Raw genomic sequence first — 21,890 nt, 5'->3', positions numbered from 1 at the left:
TGAACTTCTATAAGAATCTGTCCATTTCTTCCAGGTTTTCCATTTTATTGTCATATAATTGTTCATAATAGTCTCTTATAATCCTTTAAATTTCTGCATTGCCTGTTGTAACCTCTTCTTTTTCATTTCTAATTTTGTTGATTTGTTTCCTCTCTCTTTTGTTCTTGATGAGTCTGGCTAAGGGTTTGTCGATTTTGTTTATCTTCTCAAAGAACCAGCTTTTAGTTTTATTAATCTTTACTATTATTTCTTCATTTTCATTTATTTCTGCTTGGATCTTTATGATTTTCCTTCCACTAATTTTTGGGTTTTTTTGTTCTTCTTTTTCCAGTTGTTTTAGGTGTAAAGTTGGGTTGTCTATTTGATGTTTTTCTTGTTTCATGAGGTAGGATTGTGTTGCTATAAACTTCCCTCTTAGAACTGCTTTTGCTGCATCCCATAGGTTTTGAGTTGTTCTGTTTTCATTGTCATTTGTTTCTAGAAATTTTTTGATTTCCCTTTTGATTTCTTCAGTAACCTGTTGGTTATTTAGAAACGTGCTGTTTAATAAGTTCTAATGTGTGATTGGCAGCTCCTGTCCCAGGATCTTTCTCCGCTTTACATGCTGTTCTTTTTGGGCTGCTGCCAAACCGCAGGATTCCAGCTCATCATTTACTCTTAGCTTTCTTCTTCTCTTACCTCTATCCATTCATCTATGCATAGAAAATCTGGATTTCATAATGAAGAGTTTTCTCCCCCAAAAGAGCTCTTCTGACAATGAAAGGAACTACTTTTTTTTTTTCTCAGATATTTTTGTAACAGTTTACATGAATGTAAAGGTAAAACAAGAAACTTGTTAGGTATTTTCAACTCACTGTGGATGACTTTGAGTGTCTGCTCTCCTTTATCATCAGAATCTCTGTGGGAATGTTTGAAAAACATTACTTTAGGGATTTAAGGAAGACAAAGGTGGATGAAGGGGGCTACATGCACTTAAAATAAAACCCGTACTCTCTTACTGACCCCCGCAGTTTGTCTTCAGCCTCTTCTGGTCAGTCTCTCCCTTAGCCCACTATGCTCCAGCTACACTGAGCCTCTTGTGGTACTTAGGATCCTCCGCCCCAGGGCCTTTGCACTTGCTGCTCCCTTCGCCTGGTGTGCTCCTCTGCATTCTCTCCACTGGCTCCTGCTCTTTCTCCTGATCAAATGTCATTTCCTCGGCTTTTCCTGATTTGTCTTCAAGATGCTTCCCTACCTCTATTCATCTAGAGGTATTCTAGCAGCTCTATGTCTAATTTCCTTTATGTCTAATTATTTTATTCATAATCTACTGATAATTAGTTTGTTTGTTACATTTTAATATCTGTTTTTCCCACTGAAAATAACTTCATGATGTTAGGGACCAAGGCTAGTTTGTTCATTACTGCATCCCCAGGACATAGCACTGTGCTGGACTTTTAGTAGGATCTCAGTAAATGTTTACTGAATGAATGATTGAATGGGGGTGTAAAGTGTACTCCTCTGAGGATGGTTCTGTTTTCTTAAGGGATTCCTAAAGATGTAGGAGCATCCTTATCAAAGGAAGGAAGTTATGATAGCAGAGGAAAAGGCATGGGATTGATAGTTTATATCAAGGAAACTCTCATATGTGACATTTCTTTTAGTTAGTGCCGTCTGACCTGCTAACCCACGGGACTCACATGGCTGTTCTTTTTTTTATAAATTTGTTTATTTTTATTGGCGGCTAATTACTTTACAATACTGAGGTGGTTTTTGCCATACATTGACATGAATCAGCCCATGGGTGTACATGTGTCCCCAATCCTGAACCCCCTTCCCACCTCCCTCCCCATCCCATCCCTCAGGGTCATCCCAGTAAACTGGCCCTGAGCACCCTGTCTCATGCATTGAACCTGGAATGGCAATCTATTTCACATATGGTAATATACATGTTTCAATGCTATTCTCTCAAATCATCCCACCCTTGTCTTCTCCCACAGAGTCCAACAGTCTGTTCTTTACATCTGTGTCCTTTTGCTGTCTCACATATAGGGTTATTGTTACCATCTTTCTAAATTCCAATATATGCCTTAATATACTGATTGCTGTTTTTCTTTCTGACTTACTTCACTCTGCATAATAGGCTCCAGTTTCATTCACCTCATTAGAACTGATTCAAATGCATTCTTTTTAATAGCTGAGTAATACATTGTGTATATTACCACAGCTTCTTGAAGAAGGTAAAAGATTACCATTGGGGGCCTTTTGCACATTTTGTACAACCAGAGAAATCAATCTGAAGAGGTGAGATCTACATTTACAAAATAGTTTCCAAAATTCTAAATTCAGAACAGTTAAGAATGATTATAAAATTTGCCATACACCAAACAGTCAAAGGCACAGTCCTTAATAATTATATTATGACTTTTGGGTTGATTATCTATTAAGCAAAATTTTATTCTTTAATCCACAGGTCACAGTTTTTATCCACGTGAACCCACATGGCTTTGTTACGAAAAAGTAAGATTACAAACTTTGGAAAGTTATGATTTAAAATAGATATTTTGGAGGACTGTTTTGATGCTGGGTCTTCTTCTGTGTCTTTTTCTTTTATTTATTTATTTAGTTTTGAAATCTTCTTTGATTTTCATGGATAGTTTTTCCAAAGGCAATTCTTAGCATCATCATAGGAGGATGATTTCTGTAGAAAGTTAAGTGTTTTGTTCAGGGGTAGATTTTTCATGAGAGTGGTCTGATGGTTCTATAAAAGTTGCAAATATGGTTTATTTTCTCATTTTAAATAAATATTCATGTTTCTGTCTAATTTGTAATTTGTCTTCTTATTCTTAAAGAGTCAGCTCAAATTATTTAATCTTATGACACCATCAAAACCTGGATTTGCCTCTGATTTTATATCCAGTTGTTTGTGAATCTAGTGGGAAAATAATAACCTAATTGTGTTACTGTTACCCTCAGAGTAGAGCTGCCCAATGTAGCAGATAAAAAGATAAAATATCCAGTTAGACTTGAATTTCTAATAAACTATGAATAATTTTTTAGTGTAAGTATGTCCCCAATACTGCATGGGACATACTTATACTAAAAAAGGGTCAGATGGTAGAGGCATTGGGCTGCTTCCCCAAACTAGCTGTGGGATGGGAATGTTAATCAGTTGTATTGACTAACTCTAAATTTTGTCTCGTCTTCTGCTTTTCTCTATTTCTGTTTTAAACTGAGTATAGTATCTGCTTGTCTTTGTCTGAATCTGATAACCCAGAAAGGCAGAGAGGAGATGGTGGATGTCAGTAAGGCAAAACAACTGAGCTTTAGGATGTAGCTCTGAAAGGCATCCATGAAGACTGTCCAACTCCTTCCTTTTTCGAATGTGAAGATAAATGCCTAGGGGCCATAAAATAGATCAGTATGAAGCCAATAAATGAATATCTTGATGCACAAAAATAAATGATAATACATAAGAGTTTTAAAGCCTTTATTGGGCCTTCATTAGCTTTGTTAACTCTCAAAACACCCCTGAAAGGTAATGATTATTGTTACAATCCCCATTTAGCAGATGAGCAAACTGAGGCTCAGAGAGGTTAAGCAACCTGTACATCAGACTGCCTGGGAAGAGCCCTGTCTCTTCTTAAACTACACCTGGTATCCTTGAGTATCACCAGTATCACAGATTAACCCTTTATTCCGCATGCTGTCTGCTTAGAGAAAGGTTCTAGACCTCTACTTCTGTGTAAGTCAGAAATGTCAGGGAGCACATGTGTTCACACTGGCTATTGTAAACTTAATCCACAATTTCAGTTTGACAGGTTAGACTTGAACATGTTTCTGTCTTTATTTCAGTTAACCAGGTGTTGCTGTTCCTTCTGATTGTGACCCTCTGTGGGATTCTGTATAAGAAAGTTCATAAGGGGACCATGCTCAGGAATGAAGCAGGTATGATAAGTGATGCAAGCCGATCACAAAAAGATGGATAATGTGTGATTCCACTAATATGAGACAGAATAGTCAAATTCATGATGACAGAAGGCACAGTGATGACTGCCAGGAGCTGAGTAAGCAGGGGAGGGAATTATTGTTTACTGGGTATAGAGTTTCTGTTCTGCAAGATGAAAAGTGTTATGGGGATGGATGATACTGATGGTTGTACAACAGTTGTGAATGTATTTAATACCATTGAACTGTACATTTGAAAGTGGTTAAGATGGTAAGACTGTTCGTAATATATTTATTTGGCTACACCAGATCTTAATTGCAACATGTGAATTCTTAGTTGAGGAATGTGAGATCAAGTTCCTTGACCAGGGATCAAACCCCCGGCCCCCTGCATTGGGAGAACAGAGTCTTAGCCACTGGACCATCAGGGAAGTCCAAGATGGTAAATTTTATGTTGCATATTTTACCATAATAAAAATAAATATGGAAAAGAATGAAGCAGGTAAACAGGCATGTAGTCCACCAAGAAGAGATACCTAATTGAGACTTCCCTGGTCCAGTGGCTAAGACTCTGAGCTTCCGAATGCAGGGGGCCTGGGTTCAATTCCTGGTCAGGGAACTAGATCCTACATGCCACAACTAAGAGTGTGCATGCCATAATTGATGATGACCTAAATGAGTGGGGTGGGGGAGGCAGTGGGAGGGAGGTCCAAGAGGGGACTCATGTGTACATAGAGCTGATTTGCTTTATTGTACAGCAGGAGCTAACATTGAAAAGCAGTTATACTCCAATAAATAATAATAATAAAATTTAGATTCTGCATGCCCCAACTAAGACCCAGGACAGCTAAATAAAGGAATGAATGAGATGAAATACTTAAAGACACAGTTTGAGTCCTTTCAATAGGTAGGTTCAGAGACAAGCAAAAATTTGGTCAGTTTCTAAGGACTTGTTTGTAGAAAACCCACCAAGACTAACATTTTAGTTGTATTCTAGGGTTATTACTCTTACTAAAACTTTAACACTTATAAGAACCACACAGAGGGTGTGTTACAACACACTCCTGGCCCCAAGTTTGTTTGGTTGGTTTTTGTTTTTTTCCCTCAATCTATCTTTTCAAAATTAATTAATTTATTTTTGGCTGTGCTGGGTCTTCGTTGCCATGAAGGCTTTTCTCTAGTTGCAGAGAGCAGGGGCTACTTTTCATTAAGTGCGGTGGCTTCTCTTGTTGCAGAGTGAGGGCCCTGTGCTGGCTTCAGTAGTTGCAGTTTGAGGGCTCTAGAGCACAAGCTCAATAGTTGTGGCGCACAGGCTTAGTTGCACCACGACATGTGGGATCTTCTTGGACCAAGAATCAAGCCTGCATCTCTTGCATTGGCAGGTGGATTCTTTATCACTGACCCACCAGGGAAGCCCCATTTGTCAATTTTTAATCAGCAAAAATAGCCTCATTTAGGGCTTTCTAGGTGATGCTAGTGGTAAAGAATCTGCCTGCCAGTACAGGAGATGCAAGAAATCACTGGGTCAGGAAGATCCCCTGCAGAAGGAAATGGCACCCTACTCCTGTATACTTGCCTGGAAAATTCGGTGGGCAGAGGAGCCTGGCGGACTACAGCCCTTGGGGTCGCAAAGAGTTGGATATGAGTGAATAAACACGCACAATGGCCTCATTTAACTTAATATTAGGGGGTTAGGGCTTCATCATTATACATTTTAGGGATATACAATTCAGTCCACAATAGTATGGAAAGAATGACTCAGTAAGTTTCTTTGAGAAAGAGAGAAGGTCATATAAGGTCAAATGTTGCTTGAGCTCTTTACTCCACACGTTTAACTTCCTGCCCACAGGCCAACACATTCAGCTGGCTGATCCCACTGCAAACTCCTTTCTCCATGGAAAGAAATGGGTTGCTTTTATAATAGCTGTTAAAAGATCTGTTAGAAAGCACATATCCTGACTAATTAATTGGCCATATGGTGTTTGGACCACATAAATTTATCCAATAGCACATTTTTATCCCATTCAGTGTTAAAATTTTAAAAAGCAATCGGTGCTATGAAATACTGCCCAAAAGAACACAATGTTGGCATCGAAAGATGGATATCTGTGGTATGTTATATGAAAAAAGCAAGTTACAGAGACTATGAAAGTATGATTTCATTTTGGTTTTAAAATAATACATAAAATTTCATGTAATATTTATACTGTGTATAGTTTACATGCTTTGGGTGTACCTTAAGAAGGGTTTGAGAGACATACACCCACCTGGCAGGAGGTCTGCCTTGGAAATGGAGGCTGAGAGGGCTGCAGAAAATGATCACCATTTACTGGATCCTCTTCCTTTTGGGCTGGAGTTTTTTGAGAAGTGCGTGTTGATTTTTTAATAGACTTTACTTTTTAGAGCAGTTTTAGGTTCACAGCAAAACTGAGCAGAAGGTACAGAGACTTCTTCCATTCCTCCTTCCACCACACACACACACACACACGCACACACACAAATACATACATACACACAGCCTCCCCCACTATTAACATCTTGCACCAGAGTGGTACATGTGTTACAGTCATTGGACTTACATTAACACATCATTATCACCAGTGTCCATAATTAATTTCTCTCTTCTTCTTGTTTTGGTCATACTATGAGGCATGCAGGATCTTTGTTCCCTGACCAGGCATCGAACCCTTTGCAGTGGAAGCTCTGAGTCCTAAGCACTGAACTTCCGGGGAATCCCCACCAGTGTCCACATTAGGGTTTACCCCTGGTGTTATTCATTCTATGGGTTTTGAGAAATTTATAATGACATTTATCTACTATCATAGAATACAGAATAGTTTCACTCAACCAGTTAACCAGTGGACAGCAGGGAAATCCTCACATTCTTTTTAAAGGCAAACCCAATAGTTGCACATATACTGACACCAACATCTCACTGGTCAACACTTGGTCACTTAAAGCTGCAAGGGAGTCTAGAAAAATAGTGGTTGGCTGTGTGCCAGGTAAATTTCCAATGTTCTGAGAGAGGGAAAGGTTGGATATTGGAGAATGATGGACAGTCCCTTCCCCACAGTGTGTCTTCCCCCTGGAGTGGGAAAGACAAACCGGACTGTGAAATTCCTTCATGTTCCAAGACTCTGGTTCTGATGTTTCCAGATGATGACTCTGAGACCCCGGAGGAGATGGAGGATGAAATTCCAGTGGTGATCTGTGCAGCAGCAGGCAGGATGGGCGCCGCCATGGCTGCCATCAACAGCATCTACAGCAACACCGATGCCAACATCTTGTTTTATGTAGTTGGGCTCCGGAACACTCTGTCCCGAATTCGGTAATATATGTACTGTAGACTCTGGAGTTTTCTACTTCCTTTTTTTTTTCTTTTTTAATCAACTTTTTGTTTTTAATATAGTTATTTTTGGTTGTGCTGGGTCTTCACTGTTGCTCATGGGCTTTCTGTAGTTGCTGCGAGCAGCGGCTACTTTCTATTGTGGTGACTTCTCTTGTGGCTGAGCACAGGCTCTAGCTGTGCAGGCTCAGTAGTCACAGCATGTAGGCTCAGTGGTTGTGGCACACAGAGTTAGTTGCTCTGAGACATGTGGAATCTTCCCAGACCAGAGATCGAAATTGTGTCCCCTGCATTGGCAGCTGGATTCTTGTCTACTGCACCACCAGGGAAGTCCCTCTACTTTCTGTTAATTGTTCCTATCTTTCCTTATATGGATTCTCTTCTTTCTTGGGTTTGATAAATGTTCTTCAAATTAATGAGAGGATAACCTGAGGTTTACCTGATGGCCTGACAAATGTGTTGCCTGGCTAAGGAAATTTCAGCAAAGCCTCATTAATCTGATAGGGCAGTGCATTGTTCTACAGAAGCGAATTATTTAATGCACGAAGGAAACTCAATCCTTAAGCCATTTACATGAGTCTTTCTTTCTCAAAGTTTCTCTTTTCTCTGCTTTCTTAACCTGATAGGCTATTAATGTAATCATCTAATATGGCTCAGAATCATCATTAATTATAATTCATAAACTGCAAAGTGACTTCTTTCCTATTACACACCATACTAAACCATAAATTGGAGTTGGATTTAGAAGAAATAAACAGGAGATAAAACTCTAAATGTATTACTAAATTGCAAGATAGTCGTATAATTTTGGTATGGAGAGTGACTCCCAGACCTCAGGGGGAAAAAGTGGACAGATTTGACTGCTAATATTAAAAAAATGTTAACTGATGAAAAACACTGAGTGAAACTGATCACACAACTGATTAGGAAAACTGTCTTCCACATGTATTGTAGAAAAAGGATTACTATCCAAAATGTATAAAGAATTCTTACCAAAAAAATTAAAAAAGACAAGCATATAGTTGAAAAATGAGCACAGAATGCAGACAATGCACGGAACAAAAAGCTATAAATGGCCAGCAAACACGAAAAGATGTTCCATGTTACTAGTAGGGAAATACAAATTAAAACAATGACATATAGTTGTCTACTCATCAGGACGGTAAATCTAAATAGGACAGCACCATCCTGTGCAGGAAGATGGCCATGCTTATTCCTTGTTTGCACAATGTACACTTCATAAATTACTAAAGCATTTTGAGAGGACAGTATGGAAATATCTAATAGAATGGCATTGTGTATATATTTTGACTCACCATTCCATTTCAACAGCTGGGAATATGTACTACAGAAATTCTAGTATACACTACCAAAATATACGTACAACAATGTTAATTTCAGAATTATGTGAAATAATAAAAAAATTGCCAAGTGCTTAAATGTCCATCAATGGAAGAATATTTAAATGAACTATGGAATATGATCCAGCTATTAACAAAGAAAGAAGGCATGGAAGATCCCCAAGGCATATTATTAAGTGGAAAATACAAGTTGCAGTACTCCTCATATACTGACCCACTTTATGAATGTCTTAATTCATTTGAGTTGCTGTAACCAAATGCCACAGTCTGGATGGTTTGGCTTAAAAACAGGAGAACTTTACTTCTCAGGTTCTGGAGACTGAGAAGCCCAAGGTCTAGGGGCCAGCAGATTCATGTCTGGTAAGGGCTCACCTCCTGGCTCATAGCAGGCTGCCTTCTTGCTGTGTCTCACATGGAGAAGGGATAGGAGAGGTTCACCAGGGTCTCTTTTATAGGAGTACTAACCCCATTCATGGGGGTTCCACCCTCAAGACCTAATCATCTCTGAAAAGCCACACCTCCAAATACCACCACACTTGGGATTAGGTTTCAGCATACAAATATGTGGAGGACACAGCATTCAATCTGAAGCAATGGAATGAAAAGCCCCCAAATATAAATGTGTACATGTACATGTATGTATTTCTGTAAGAAGGAAAAAAAAAGACCCAGAAATACCCACCAGCTCTAAAAAGTAATTATTTTTAAGAAGGATGAAAAAAGTGGAGAGAAGTGATGAAGAGAAGTTCAAGGTATTTCAAGTGTGTTTCCATCATTTATAAGGAGAATGTATTCATGTTTGATTTTTATAATCAGATTTTTTTTTAACAGCACCAGAGGAGGTACTAAGATATAAAACACAATTGCTCTTTATCTAAACGGTCTTTGGCTGCTGTGGGTTTTTCTGTCTCGTTTTTTTATCCTTCATATCATTTATTATTTCAGATTGTTCACTTAGCACATTGTTAACAGCTCTTTAATTATCTGTGGGTATGAAAACCAGGCTTCCCAGGTGGCTCAGTGGGTTCAGAATCGCTTGCAATGCAGGAGACATTTGACTGAAACGTTGCAATGCAGTAGGTTTGACCCCTGAGTCAGGAAGATCCCCTGGAGGAGGACATGGCAACCCATTCCAGTATTCTTGCTTGGAGAATCCCATGGACAGAGGAGCCTGTCACAGGCTGCAGTCCATGGGGTCATGAAGAGTCAGACACGACTGAAGTGACTGAGCACAAGCATGCACGCGTGAAAAACAGATAACCAAACCCCAAACCAGATCACCAAACTCTTCTCATCACTTACTGTTGCAGATTGTTCCTTAGCCTGTTGTTAACAGCTCTTTAATTATCTGTGGGTATGAACACCAGATAACTAAACCAGAAGGATGGTATGTGTAATAGGAGTGAGGGTTTGTACTTGAACCAGAGGGAGGCAGGAACTGCAGGGTTTCATGACGTTTAAGCAGGGACTGTTTCTCAGCTCTTGGTTGTCATCTCCACCACCCCATTTTAAAATATTTTTAAAATTCTTTTTTTTTTGACATATAACACACAAACAGAGAATTGTATAAACCCCATGTACAGCTTAATGATCATCTTTGTGGGATCCTTTGGTAAACACGCCCCTATAACACCAATGCTCGGCATGGTCAGTCTTTCTAACTGCCATTCTGATGATGTTCAGGGGTATTGAATTGTGGTTTTAATTTGAGATTCTTTGATTTCTAATGAGGTTGAGCCCTTTTTCCCCACATGTTTCCTTACCATTTCGATGTACGTGTTCAAGTGTCTGGCCTATTTTTCTGTTGGTTGTCTCTCTTTTTCTCGGTTACATGATTTTTTCCTCCCTAGATTTATTGAGATATATTTGATATACAACATTGTATAAATGACTGATTTTTATGTTTCAAATTTTGCAGGTCTAAATTTTGTTTGGAAGAGTGAATCCTTCTGTCGATTTTAAAAAATAATTTTATTTATTTATTTTTGGCTGTGCTGGGTCTTAATTGCTTTGTGTGGACTTTTCTCTGGTTGCGGGGAGCGGAAACTGCTCTTTGCTGTGGTGCATGGGCTTCTCATCGCAGTGTCTTCTCTTACTGTGGAACATGAGCTCTAGGTCGCGCAGGCTTCAGCAGTTTCGGCACTTGGGCTCAGTAGCTGCAGTTCCCTGGCTCTAGAGCACTGGCTCTGCAGTTGTGGGACACAGGCTTAGATGCTCCTTGGCATGTGGGATCTTCCTGGACCAGGGATTGAACCTGTGTCTCTTGCCTTGGCAGGTGGATTCTTTTACCACTGAGTCACTAGGGAAACTCCTCTTGTTGATTTGTAATCAGCAAAAATGTTACCATGTGTGGTTTTAAAATGTGTGGCCCACATGAAAAATAAAATTGGAAATTTAATTTTGAAATGATTTCTATGAAGAATCGTATTACAAATTGGATAAAAGATAGGCAGAATTTCTGTAAGACTGAGCACACATAAGCGGAGAGGGTGGAGAAGAGGAGATGAAGGTGGGGAGCAAAGACAGATGGTTGAAAGGTAAAGGTAAATTTAGGTCATCCTTGGAGTCCAAACAGCAGAGTAAACACGATTCAGTCAAAGGATGCCCTGCCTCCTTACAGGGCTCTTACCCCATGGCAAAGAGAACACCAACAACTACAGATGCTGCTTTATAAGAGAGAAGGAACACTGGGACTTCCCTGGTGGTCCTGTGGCTAAGAACTGGCCTTCCAGTGCAGGGGACGTGGGTTTGATCCCTGGCTGGGAAACTAAAATCCCACATGCTGTTGAGCAACCAAACCCGCGTGCTGCAACCAAGACCAGTGCAGTCTAAATAAATAAATAAAGTTTTGTGTTTTTTTTTTTTAAAAGAAGAAATGCTTATTGTTCTTCCAGTTTCCTGCGGAGATATTATGAGGCTCTGGGGAGATATTTGGTTATTACTATTTTGCTTCATTTCCTTTGCAAAAGGAGTTATGTGAATGAAAAAAAAAAAAGATTCAAAGCTGAACCAGATGGGGGAAAAATGAGAAGGATTTATAGACTAGAATTGACTAAGGTTACACATGCTGTATTTTTCATTTTCTAAGGAGGCAAGACATTGACTCCAAGGAGATAGGTGTATTGAGGCAAGGTTGGGGGTGCGTGCTAGATGTCATTCTTTGTTTTTGTTATCTCTTTAGGAAATGGATCGAACATTCTAAACTAAGAGAAATAAACTTTAAAATCGTGGAGTTCAACCCTGTGGTCCTTAAAGGAAAGATTAGACCGGACTCCTCAAGGCCTGAGCTGCTCCAGCCTGTGAGTAGGGATTACACACGTGGGGGATGGTTCTTGGTGAGACGCTTATTCAGGGTGGAGGGCCAGCCACTGGGGTGCACATGAAATGTTTCTGAAGCCTCGCAGTGTTAGATCTCCACCAAACTCTGCTTTAATCATTTATAAGGCATCTGTTGCAGAAAGGATATAAGATGGTTTATATGATGAAGCTACATTATGAAGTTTACATAATGAAGCTACATAATGAAAGAAGAATTGAAGCATAAGAAAATGTAGGATCCTTTTATATGTGTAAATATACCTAAGGGGTGGTTGGGGTGCCAAGTTGTGAGACCAGAAAAATATATTCCCCACCCATTGGCAATTGGGTGTACTGTGACTGGACATTACATTTAGCTCAGAGTATCCTAGCAACTAAGGGAAAAGTTTAACAAGATTGGGTATTTACTTCACAGTATTGACTAATATTTTCAGGCAACACCAACTTTTTCCCTGGCACTAGCAATCTTAAAGTGTTTCACTGCAAGAGTTCTTACAAGAAGGACACTTTCCTGCATAAAAAGTGGTGTTTTGATGGAAGGTTTACAGAAAATTCAGCTTCCTTCTATGTATGATTATTACTTAAATACATCCTTGAAAATTTACTAAATTCTAAGCGTTCTAATGATATGATCTTTTCCTGCATAAAAAGTGGTGTTTTGATGGAAGGTTTACAGAAAATTCAGCTTCCTTCTATGTATGATTATTACTTAAAACATCCTTGAAAATTTACTAAATTCTAAGCGTTCTAATGATATGATCTTTTCCAAATTCTAGATATTTATTATCAAGAGTGCTCACTGAGTTCGCACTTTGCATTATACATTATTATAGCTTCCCGCATGGTGCTAGTGGTAAAGAATCTGCTGGCCAGTGCAGGAGATGCAAGAGTCCTGAGTTCGATCCCTGGGTCAGAAAGATCCCCTGGAGGAAGAAATGGCAACCCACTCCAGTATTCTTGACTGGAGAATCCTATGAACAGAGGAGCCTGGCAGGCTATGGTCCACAGAGTTGCAAAGAGTTGGACACAACTAAGCAACTGAGCACAGCACATTAAAACGTTAAGACACCCATCCTCAGCCCATGCATCTCTGGCTTTTCTCTGGTTCAAGGAGCTAAGACATTGAGCCTGTGTGTGTGATGTGATGATGTGAGGGATGATGCATGTGTGTGTGTGTGTGTGTGTTTAAGGCTGTTTCAGTTGACCAGTGTCAAATTACTGAGTATAGAGAAAGGCAGGCAATTTGTGGCCAGAAAGATTAATAGCTTCTGTGGCTTCCACTGTAGCAGTTCACAGTGATGAAAATAGTGACAGTCTCAGCAGTGGGGGGGCGGAGGTTGGATCTAGAAGAACCTCTGATAGGTGCTGATTTCAGTTCCAGGGCCCCAGGTAAACTGGGCACTAGGAAGCTCAGGCAGGCCTCTCTGCAGTTTCCGTTTTATTCTGCTCCAAACCTAGAGCTGAGCCATGGTCATGGTCAAAGCTGACCCATGAGCACCCCTATTAGACACTGGAACTTCTGTCTCTTCCTCACCATCACTTCTTTTCTTGTTTCAACAGCTGAACTTTGTACGATTTTATCTCCCTCTGCTTATCCACCAACACGAGAAAGTCATCTATTTGGATGATGATGTAATCGTCCAAGGTATACTCCGATGCCAAGAATACTCAGAAAAGGAGCAGCTGATAAGTAGAATGCCCATCTCTGTTCAATTTTGAAATATCTAGTGGCTCAATGATTTTCATGGCTTATTAAATTTGGTAGTAGTATAAAAAATCAAAGAATATTTTGAAAACAAAGGTTGATATTCACTTTCTGGGACAATCCAGTTGACTCTCTGAGAGCCACTCCCTGTCAAAGTCTGTAATAGGTACCGTGCAACCCTGAAACACAGAGGGATAAAGCCTCACTGATGATGTTATTAGAAGCAAGCTAAACTGTAGTGTTAAACGCTGTCTTCTCTCTTTCCCACATGCAAAATAAGACGAGCATTGGTGAAGTGCCTACAAAGCCACAGAAATAAAGAAATCTGACCAATGCGGATAGGAGCTTATTATCAAGTGGCTTTTCATATAATATGAGCCATTCTTATCAAGCAAAATGCCAAACCGCTTGAAACCACAGATTACATACTTTTCCTCCACAGCAAAATCGGGGATTGTTTATGCTCTAAGCTCTCTCTAGCCCTGGAATGAATGCTATACTATTGTAACTCCTGGTGTTTGTTAATTCAGGGGACATACAAGAGCTGTACGATACCACCTTGGCCCTGGGCCATGCAGCAGCTTTCTCCGACGACTGCGACCTGCCCTCCTCCCAGGACATACACAGACTCGTGGGGCTGCAGGTGGGCACCCGTCTTGGGAATCCTACTTTCACTCCTTCTCCCCCTAGCATCTCAGAGCAAGTGTCATCGTTACCTTTGAGAAGCCGGCCAGTCGGGCAGGACTGATGGGCAGCACACAGCCAGGGGTCTGGGTGGCCCATTCACATCCCAGTTCTGCTCCCAATGACTCTGGGTCAAGTTACTTTCTTCTGCAAGCCCTCCTTTCTTACCTGGAACATGGCAACCATAGCACCTACTTGGTCGTGTTTGTGGGTTGTGATGAAATAACATGATGTCAAAGTGTCCACTAAATGCTCCAGAAATGATGGTTGTTACTTAAGTCACTCGTAACCACACTCTATGGCAGAGACTGGTGTTTTCTTTAAAAGAGACTCACTGAAACTTTGGTTCTATTTTCAGAGTTTTTACTGCTCCCCCCAGCCCCTTTCAGTAGAGGAAAATATTGACTTTGTTCCAAGGTAAAGAGTTCCTTACCCTTGTAGAAATGAAGGAAGTCATACCCAAATGTAACACTGAAATCAAAAGAATGGCTTTAAAATAAAAGGTGCTATTACAAATTGAATGCTGTTCTTCAAAAAAAAGTTCCAAGAAATAATGACATATGTGTGACATTGAAGTGCGACACATTTTAAGGGCTAGGCCCTGGGCCCAGACCTGCCTGTCAAAATCTTGGCTCCATCACTCAGTAGTTTTGTGACCTTGGGCAAGTTACTTTCCCAGTCGTTTTCTCCTTCATTTGTCAAATAGTGGTAATAATAGAACTTCCTGGTAGGGTTATTGGGAGAGTTAACTTAGTTAATACATGTAAGTTATTGCATGCAACTAATGAGCTAAAGTGTGTGAAGTTCTTAGAACGGTGTCTGCACATAGGAAAGTGCCCAGATAGTTCCATTATGTCCAGGTCTTTTGAGCATCCCATGAGGCAGATTATGGCAGCCTCTGTGGGTGAAATAGTGTGTTTTGCCTCATGTTACATTCACTCAACAACCAGCTAGGAAGTGCTTGCTATGCGCCTGACACTGATTTAGGTGCTAGTAACACAGTAACAAAACTAAAATGTGTGCCTTTGTGTAGCTTCCATTCTAGTGGGAAGAGATGGTCAGCAAACAAGTGAAATATTGAACAGAGGATAAGAGGAGGTGGGGTTGAAATTTAAGTTGGGTGATCAGGGAAGTCTTTGTGGAGACTGTTTCTGAGCCTACACCTGAAAGACTTAAGGCAAGTATGTTTAGGGGAACCGTTCCAGGAGAGGTAACAGCAAACGTGGAGGCAGGGGAGTGTTTGGCATGTTAAAGGAACAAGGAGGTCAGGGTGGCAGAGGGGTCACAGGGGAGAGTAGCAGAAGGTGGAGAGGTAATGGGGACAGGGCAGATGGTGGAGGGCATGGCAGGCATTTTAGGGAGTTTGGGATCTACTCTGAATGAGAGGGGAAGCCACTGGATGGGCTTTGAGCAGGTGAGTAACACTGAGACAGAGCAGGTTGAGAGGGGTTGAAGCAGGGCACAGGTTGGGAGGGGCTGGCAGAAACCCAGTGAGTGGTAAGGATGGTCTGGACCAGGAAGGTGGTAGAGACGGTAAGACGTGGTTGCCTTCTGGGGAGTCCCCTGGCAGTACAGTGGTCAGGACCCCTCGCTCTCACTGCTAAGGTCCTGGGTTCGATCCCTGGTGAGGAAACTAAGATCCCACAAGTCACATGGCAATATCCCACAAGCCATATGGTGCAGCCAAAAAAAAAAAAAGGGAAGAAAAAAGAAGTTGTTGGCTTCTGAATATATTTTGGAAGATGGGACCACAGGGTTGCTGAGATCTATATGGAAAGTGAGTGAGGAGGAGTCTAGGATGACCTCGTGACCCTAAGTTTTCTAACTGGAAGGATGGAGTGGCCACCAAGGTAGGGCAGGTTGTAGCAGAGCAGGTTTGGGATAGGATTGGGATCAGTTTGGGGCTCTAAGGAGATCTGCTTTACTAAGAAACCAGACAGACGAGTTGGCCAATATAGTGGAGCTGGAAACCGAGAGGTCCCGGATGTCCCAGATTCAGAGCCAGATGACACTGTTGAGGGAGTTCGTGCTGGAGAAATGAGCAGATGCCAGACATGAGACTAGGGGCACCCAGTGTTCAGAGGTTGGGGAACCAAGAGAAAGCTGGGAAAGCACTGGAAGTGGCCAGTGCCCAGGAGGAAGCCCAGGTACTGCCTAATGGTTTTAAGAAAGTGGTTATTTTCCAGAAACAAAAAATTCCTTGCTCAAAAGCATGTGTATCCTTTTCCTTTATAGAACACATATATGGGCTATCTGGACTACCGGAAGAAGACGATAAAAGACCTTGGCATCAGCCCCAGCACTTGCTCTTTCAATCCTGGTGTGATTGTTGCCAACATGACAGAATGGAAGCACCAGCGGATCACCAAGCAGTTGGAGAAATGGATGCAAAAAAACGTGGAGTATGTGTGGGCCTCTATCATTTTTTCCATGCTCAGGAACAACATTATTCCATTAATTTTCTATGCATAGCTCAGGGGTTAGAAATCTGAGGTCAGATTTTCTTACAGAGGCACTGTTGAGAAAAAAGGGATCAGTGGATGAAAAAGCTATTCTCAAATGATATGTCAGAGGCAGTGAGATCCTGTGCAATCCCTTATTAATATAAACATTTTCTAATATGTTGTTAAATAATGTGATTTTAAATCTTCTCCCAGAATGCCAGTGAACCTTTTCAACTACAAATCATTTATCTTAGTAGAGCTTCTCCTTACACAGATTTAATAATTATTTTATAAAGTTAACTTTTTAAAGGTTGAATTTATTAAATCATTTTTCATTATTGAAATTTTAAGTGATAATAAAAATAACAACCACTCTTATCATGGCAGTGTATATCCTGTCCATCTTTTAAATCTGGATATTTTTAACATTATCATAACCTTGAATTTGTAAGTAAAGTCATTCTAAATAATATAGGTTTAGAATTTGGGATCTTCAATGTTTGCTATAAAAAAGCCTGAGAAGTAAAACAGCAAAATATTGACATTCTGTGAATCAAGGTAAAGCATATAGGAGTTCATGGTATTCTCACAATTTTGGGTAGGTTTAACAACTTTCAAAATAAAAAGTTGGAGAAAAATCCAAGACCATAGGCTTATTATTCAGTAAGGGATTGTCTTGTGCATGCTCAGCTGCTAAGTCATGCCTGACTCTTTGCAACCCCAATGGTCTGTAGCCCACCAGGTTGCTCTGTCCATGAGATTTCCCAGGGAAGAATACTGGAGTGGGTTGCCCTTTCCTTCTTCAGGGGATCTTCCTGACCCAGGGGTAGAACCTATGTCTCCTTTTTGGCAGGCGGATTCTTTACCATTGTGCCAAACCTTTTAAAATGATTAGATTCTACTTCATCTGAGTCTGTGGGACTCCAGGCCAACTGTTGCTTTTCTATTCCGTTTCTTAGGGAAAATCTCTACAGCAGCTCGCTGGGAGGAGGGGTAGCCACCTCCCCAATGCTGATTGTGTTTCACGGGAAATACTCCACCATCAACCCCCTATGGCACATAAGGCACCTGGGTACGTATTTTAGAACACCAAGGTACATTTTATAGATGCTGTGAGGACCAAGGTGAGAAGAGTGTGCTATTATACCATCTTCCTCAATTCAAATCCTCCAGGTGACCTGGGATCTCACCTGGGATACATTATTTAACCTTCACTGCTCAGATTCTGCAACTGCAGCTGATAAAAAAAAATAACCTGAGAGATGTTTCTAGGAAAAGCACTTCAGGAAAAGCAACTGGAATCATGCTTAGCATATAGTATATGCTCAATAAACATGGACTTTTGTTGAGATACAATGTTCACTGGCAGAACTTTTTCACATGCCTTTACTGCTCTCTTGCAGTAACCTATAGTGGACAGAACCAAACGAATTAGCATAATAGTTGACAATGAATTTAGATAGCTGGCAATTTATCTTATTTTTTTGGCTGTGCTGGGTGTTTGTTGCAGGGCACAGGCGTTCTCTAGTTGTGACGTGTGGGCCTCTCATTTTCGTGGCTTACCTTGTTGCAGAGCATGAACTCTAGAGCACAGGCTCAGTCATCGCAGTCAGTGAGTTTAGTTATTACCCTGAGGCATGTGGGATCGTAGTTTCCTGACCAGGGATCAAACCTGTGACCCTTGCATTGCCAGGCAGATTTTTAACCACTGGACCACAAGGCAAGTTCTGTAATTTATCTTTTAGGAAAAAACTGCTTGCTGACTGTATACTATGTGAGTCCCTCAAGTCTTTTATTCACTCTTCACTACAGGAGTACAGGCTCTGGGGTATGGACTGGAATCCCAACTTTGCTATTATCTAAGACCTTAGGCAAGTTACTGAAGCCCTCTGTGCCTTAGTTTCTTCACTTGTAAATGGAAGCTAATATAACCTTATTAAGTTTTTATAAGGATTAAATTACTTAATATGTGTAAACTGCTTAGAACAGAGCCTGACACAGAAGACATTCACTTTCTTTCAAATGTATGGCCCCAACCCATTTGCCAAACCCACTGGGCCAGACCTGTTTAGAAACTTAGAAACGTTCTGAAATTTTAAAAGGTAATGTGCATATACTTACATTATGCAATACACTGAGGGGGTTTTAGATGTTGCTGCCAAAGAAATTATTAAAAATCCTTTTGCTTTCAAACATTTGGGGATTGATTAGTTTAGAACTGGAGACAATGGATTGTGGGCATACACTGCCAAGCCCTGGGCGAGGCTCTGGGGGTTGCTATGAACGTCACTTCTCTCAACAATCCTGCAAGACAGCATGTCTCCTACTGTCCCTTGTAGAAGGAAGGTCAGAACTGTGGAAACTGCATGACCGTCTCCTCTTTATGATGCTGCATAAATAGTTCCTGTCTCCTCACTAGTATCACCCCTGATTTTCCTGAACATCTGTATGCACAGAAGAGTGATACGGGGACACTGAGGACACTAATATTTCATTTGATTTGCTTTATAATGCCGGGCTCATTGTTAGGTCAAGTGATGAGTGTGGAGAAAATCCCATCAAAGTAGAATAGCTATAAAATATGTGTAGGAACAGTGATGTGGCACTTAGACTGGGTTAGGGAAGTTAATGATCTTGGAACAGAGACTCAGAATTACGTTTTACGAACTATCTAATTTACTGACAAGCAGGAAGGGACAGAACCTTCTAAGGGAGAGGAGTCATTTTTTCTTATAGAACAGAGCCTGCATCTGCGCTGAAGGTTTTGGAACTGGGGATGGTCTGCAAAGTAAAGCTACACAGAAATCATCTGAAAAATGATTCCATTTTAGAGTGTTTTAAAGCAGTAAGCAGTATTAACATTAATGGCTATTAAGTTTGGGTCTAAACAGTTAAGGCTTAAGGTTTTAAAAATTTACAAAACTTAGTGAAAAGCAAAGCTGCAAGTCCCTACAGAGTCCTTCAGTTGTGGGGCTGAGACTTGCTCTTCTGCTTCCTGGAGATGACCCCACGTGAAGGCTCCACTCTCCAAATGAGCATTTCCTGCGTAGATTCTTCTACTGATAATTATTCCAATGATGCTACTATCGCCCGAACACCTAGCTCCTCTTCCGCAACTACCTACACAACTATGTTTATGAATAACAGAAGAAAGGTGTAGGATTTTTTTTTCCCTCTTACATCATATGTTAAAACTATAATATTCTAGCTATTCATCCTCTTTTGCCTCAATGGACTTTTAGATGTTTGAAAATATCACATTCCCTTTCATAGAAAGAAAATGTAACACAACAGAGGATATTTAAAAAAAAAAGTTACATTCACAAGATCTTAATGTACTTCTGGAATATACACCCTAAAAATATCCTGCATAATAACAATATCAGGGTTATGCGTAGTCTCTAAGCAGTTGCTTATGAGGGGAAAAATATTCAAATAGAGACAGTTGTTTGATAAAAGCAGATCTTATTCTCAGTCACATTTTATAGGATAAAAATGAGACTGCTTAAAAGAAAATGCTGCCATATTAAGGACAGAAAGGCAGAGAAAGAACTCCTGTAAACTCTGGGCAGGAGGGAAATGATGTAAATTCTTTGGGGGATAATTTGACAATCCCTCATCAAAATTTAAAAATCACAGACCCTTCAATCTAGCAATTCCAACTACAAGATTTTATCCTACAGATACATCTGTATAGACATGCATAGAAGGCTGTTTACTGTAGCAATCTTTGTAACAAGTTAGCAATCTTTTAACAACTTCTGCTTGTGAAGGGACAGAACCTAAATGTCCTTAATAAGGAACTCAGTAAATAATCATATCCATTCTATACAATTATTAAAAATGATTCAGTGAATTCACATGTGCTGCTGTGGAAAGTTTTCCAAGATAGTAATTTTCAAAAGGCAAGGTACAGTCCTATTGAAATCTAATAACAATGTATGAGATAGAAAATTTTAAATATATTTATGTAGGATATATATACATAGAAATCTATTAAATTATTAGTGACATCATTCAAGATGCTATTATTTTTTCTGTACTTGATAAAATATTCTCAGAGAAATGTTAATGTGTCTCACTATGATTATATATTTTTTCTTTTCCCTTATATTTCTTCTGATTTTTGCTTTATGTATCTTTCTTTGTTGTTAGGTGTTTAACAGTTTATGACATCTATTTTCTTTGTGAATTGTACCTTTTATCAAAAAAATATTCATCTTTGAAAAAAAAGGCAAGGTACAAAAATACACACATAGCTATACCAGTAGGACATTACTGGAAGACTTTCACAAGAAACTCTTTTAACAGTTGTTTCTTTGAAAATCGGGGTTGGGGTAAATTCTTCATTGTATACCCATCAATTTATCCATTTTTTTCCCTTTAGAATGAACTTGTATTCAATTTTTAATATGAAATTTTACTTTTCTAATGAGCCTATTATTGTCCCCTAAACAATCAAGGCTGGAATCCAGATACCAGATATTCAGAGCATTTTCTGCAGGAGGCAAAACTACTCCACTGGAATGGAAGACATAAACCGTGGGACTTCCCGAGTGTCCACAATGATTTATGGGAGAGCTGGTTTGTTCCTGACCCGGCAGGGATATTTAAACTCCACCACCCCAACAGCTGATAAAATTCGACATTTAAAATATTTCCTGTACAAATATGCGGAACTGTCCATTTGTAGCCTATTGTACCATTGTTTTTTGTGAACAGAAGCTGATACAAATGATCCACAGAAGCAAAAAACCCTACTGTGTACAAATAGTACCTTGAACCCTATAGGTATTGATTTAGTTCCTTAAATACAAGTGACAATTATAGATTATGTGAGTGAAATATATTATTGCAAAGAAATAAACCGAGCTAGGTTTCAGCAATTTGCTTATTAACTCTGAATGAAAATTACAGCCATAAATTTTAAAAATTTCTAAATGTATTTTTTACATGTAGCTATTTTTTTAATAAGTTGCCAATGTTGTCTTCTGTAGAACAATATGTTACATTTAAAATGGGAATGTCTAAAAAAATAAAATATTCATAGACTTTTAATGATTTTCATAATCTATTATTCTACATGCTAAATATAATAGCAGTAA

The 21,890-nt window shown here is 39.8% G+C and overlaps 1 protein-coding gene across 3 annotated transcripts in view; it reads left to right on the top strand.

Annotated features, from left to right (window-relative positions):
• The window catches only part of GLT8D2 (glycosyltransferase 8 domain containing 2), a 53,557-nt gene extending 31,714 nt beyond the window's left edge, over window positions 1–21,843 (top strand). For all 3 annotated transcript variants that reach the window (XM_069585232.1, XM_069585231.1, XM_069585233.1), the window contains 9 exons: window positions 2,453–2,499; window positions 3,835–3,927; window positions 7,084–7,255; window positions 11,816–11,933; window positions 13,513–13,597; window positions 14,188–14,300; window positions 16,577–16,743; window positions 17,745–17,857; window positions 21,249–21,843. In XM_069585232.1, the coding sequence (XP_069441333.1) occupies window positions 2,481–2,499; window positions 3,835–3,927; window positions 7,084–7,255; window positions 11,816–11,933; window positions 13,513–13,597; window positions 14,188–14,300; window positions 16,577–16,743; window positions 17,745–17,857; window positions 21,249–21,421 (1,053 nt within the window). In that variant the 5' untranslated portion in view covers window positions 2,453–2,480 and the 3' untranslated portion in view covers window positions 21,422–21,843. The remainder of the gene's footprint in view (window positions 1–2,452; window positions 2,500–3,834; window positions 3,928–7,083; window positions 7,256–11,815; window positions 11,934–13,512; window positions 13,598–14,187; window positions 14,301–16,576; window positions 16,744–17,744; window positions 17,858–21,248) is intronic.
• Window positions 21,844–21,890: the final 47 nt, after the last annotated feature.

The sequence above is a fragment of the Ovis canadensis genome, chromosome 3 (assembly GCF_042477335.2).
Source record: "Ovis canadensis isolate MfBH-ARS-UI-01 breed Bighorn chromosome 3, ARS-UI_OviCan_v2, whole genome shotgun sequence".
In the NCBI taxonomy this organism is placed as follows: domain Eukaryota; kingdom Metazoa; phylum Chordata; class Mammalia; order Artiodactyla; family Bovidae; genus Ovis; species Ovis canadensis.
The sequence above is the reverse complement of the archived record's forward strand: the minus strand, read 5'-3'. Positions and strand labels throughout refer to the sequence as shown.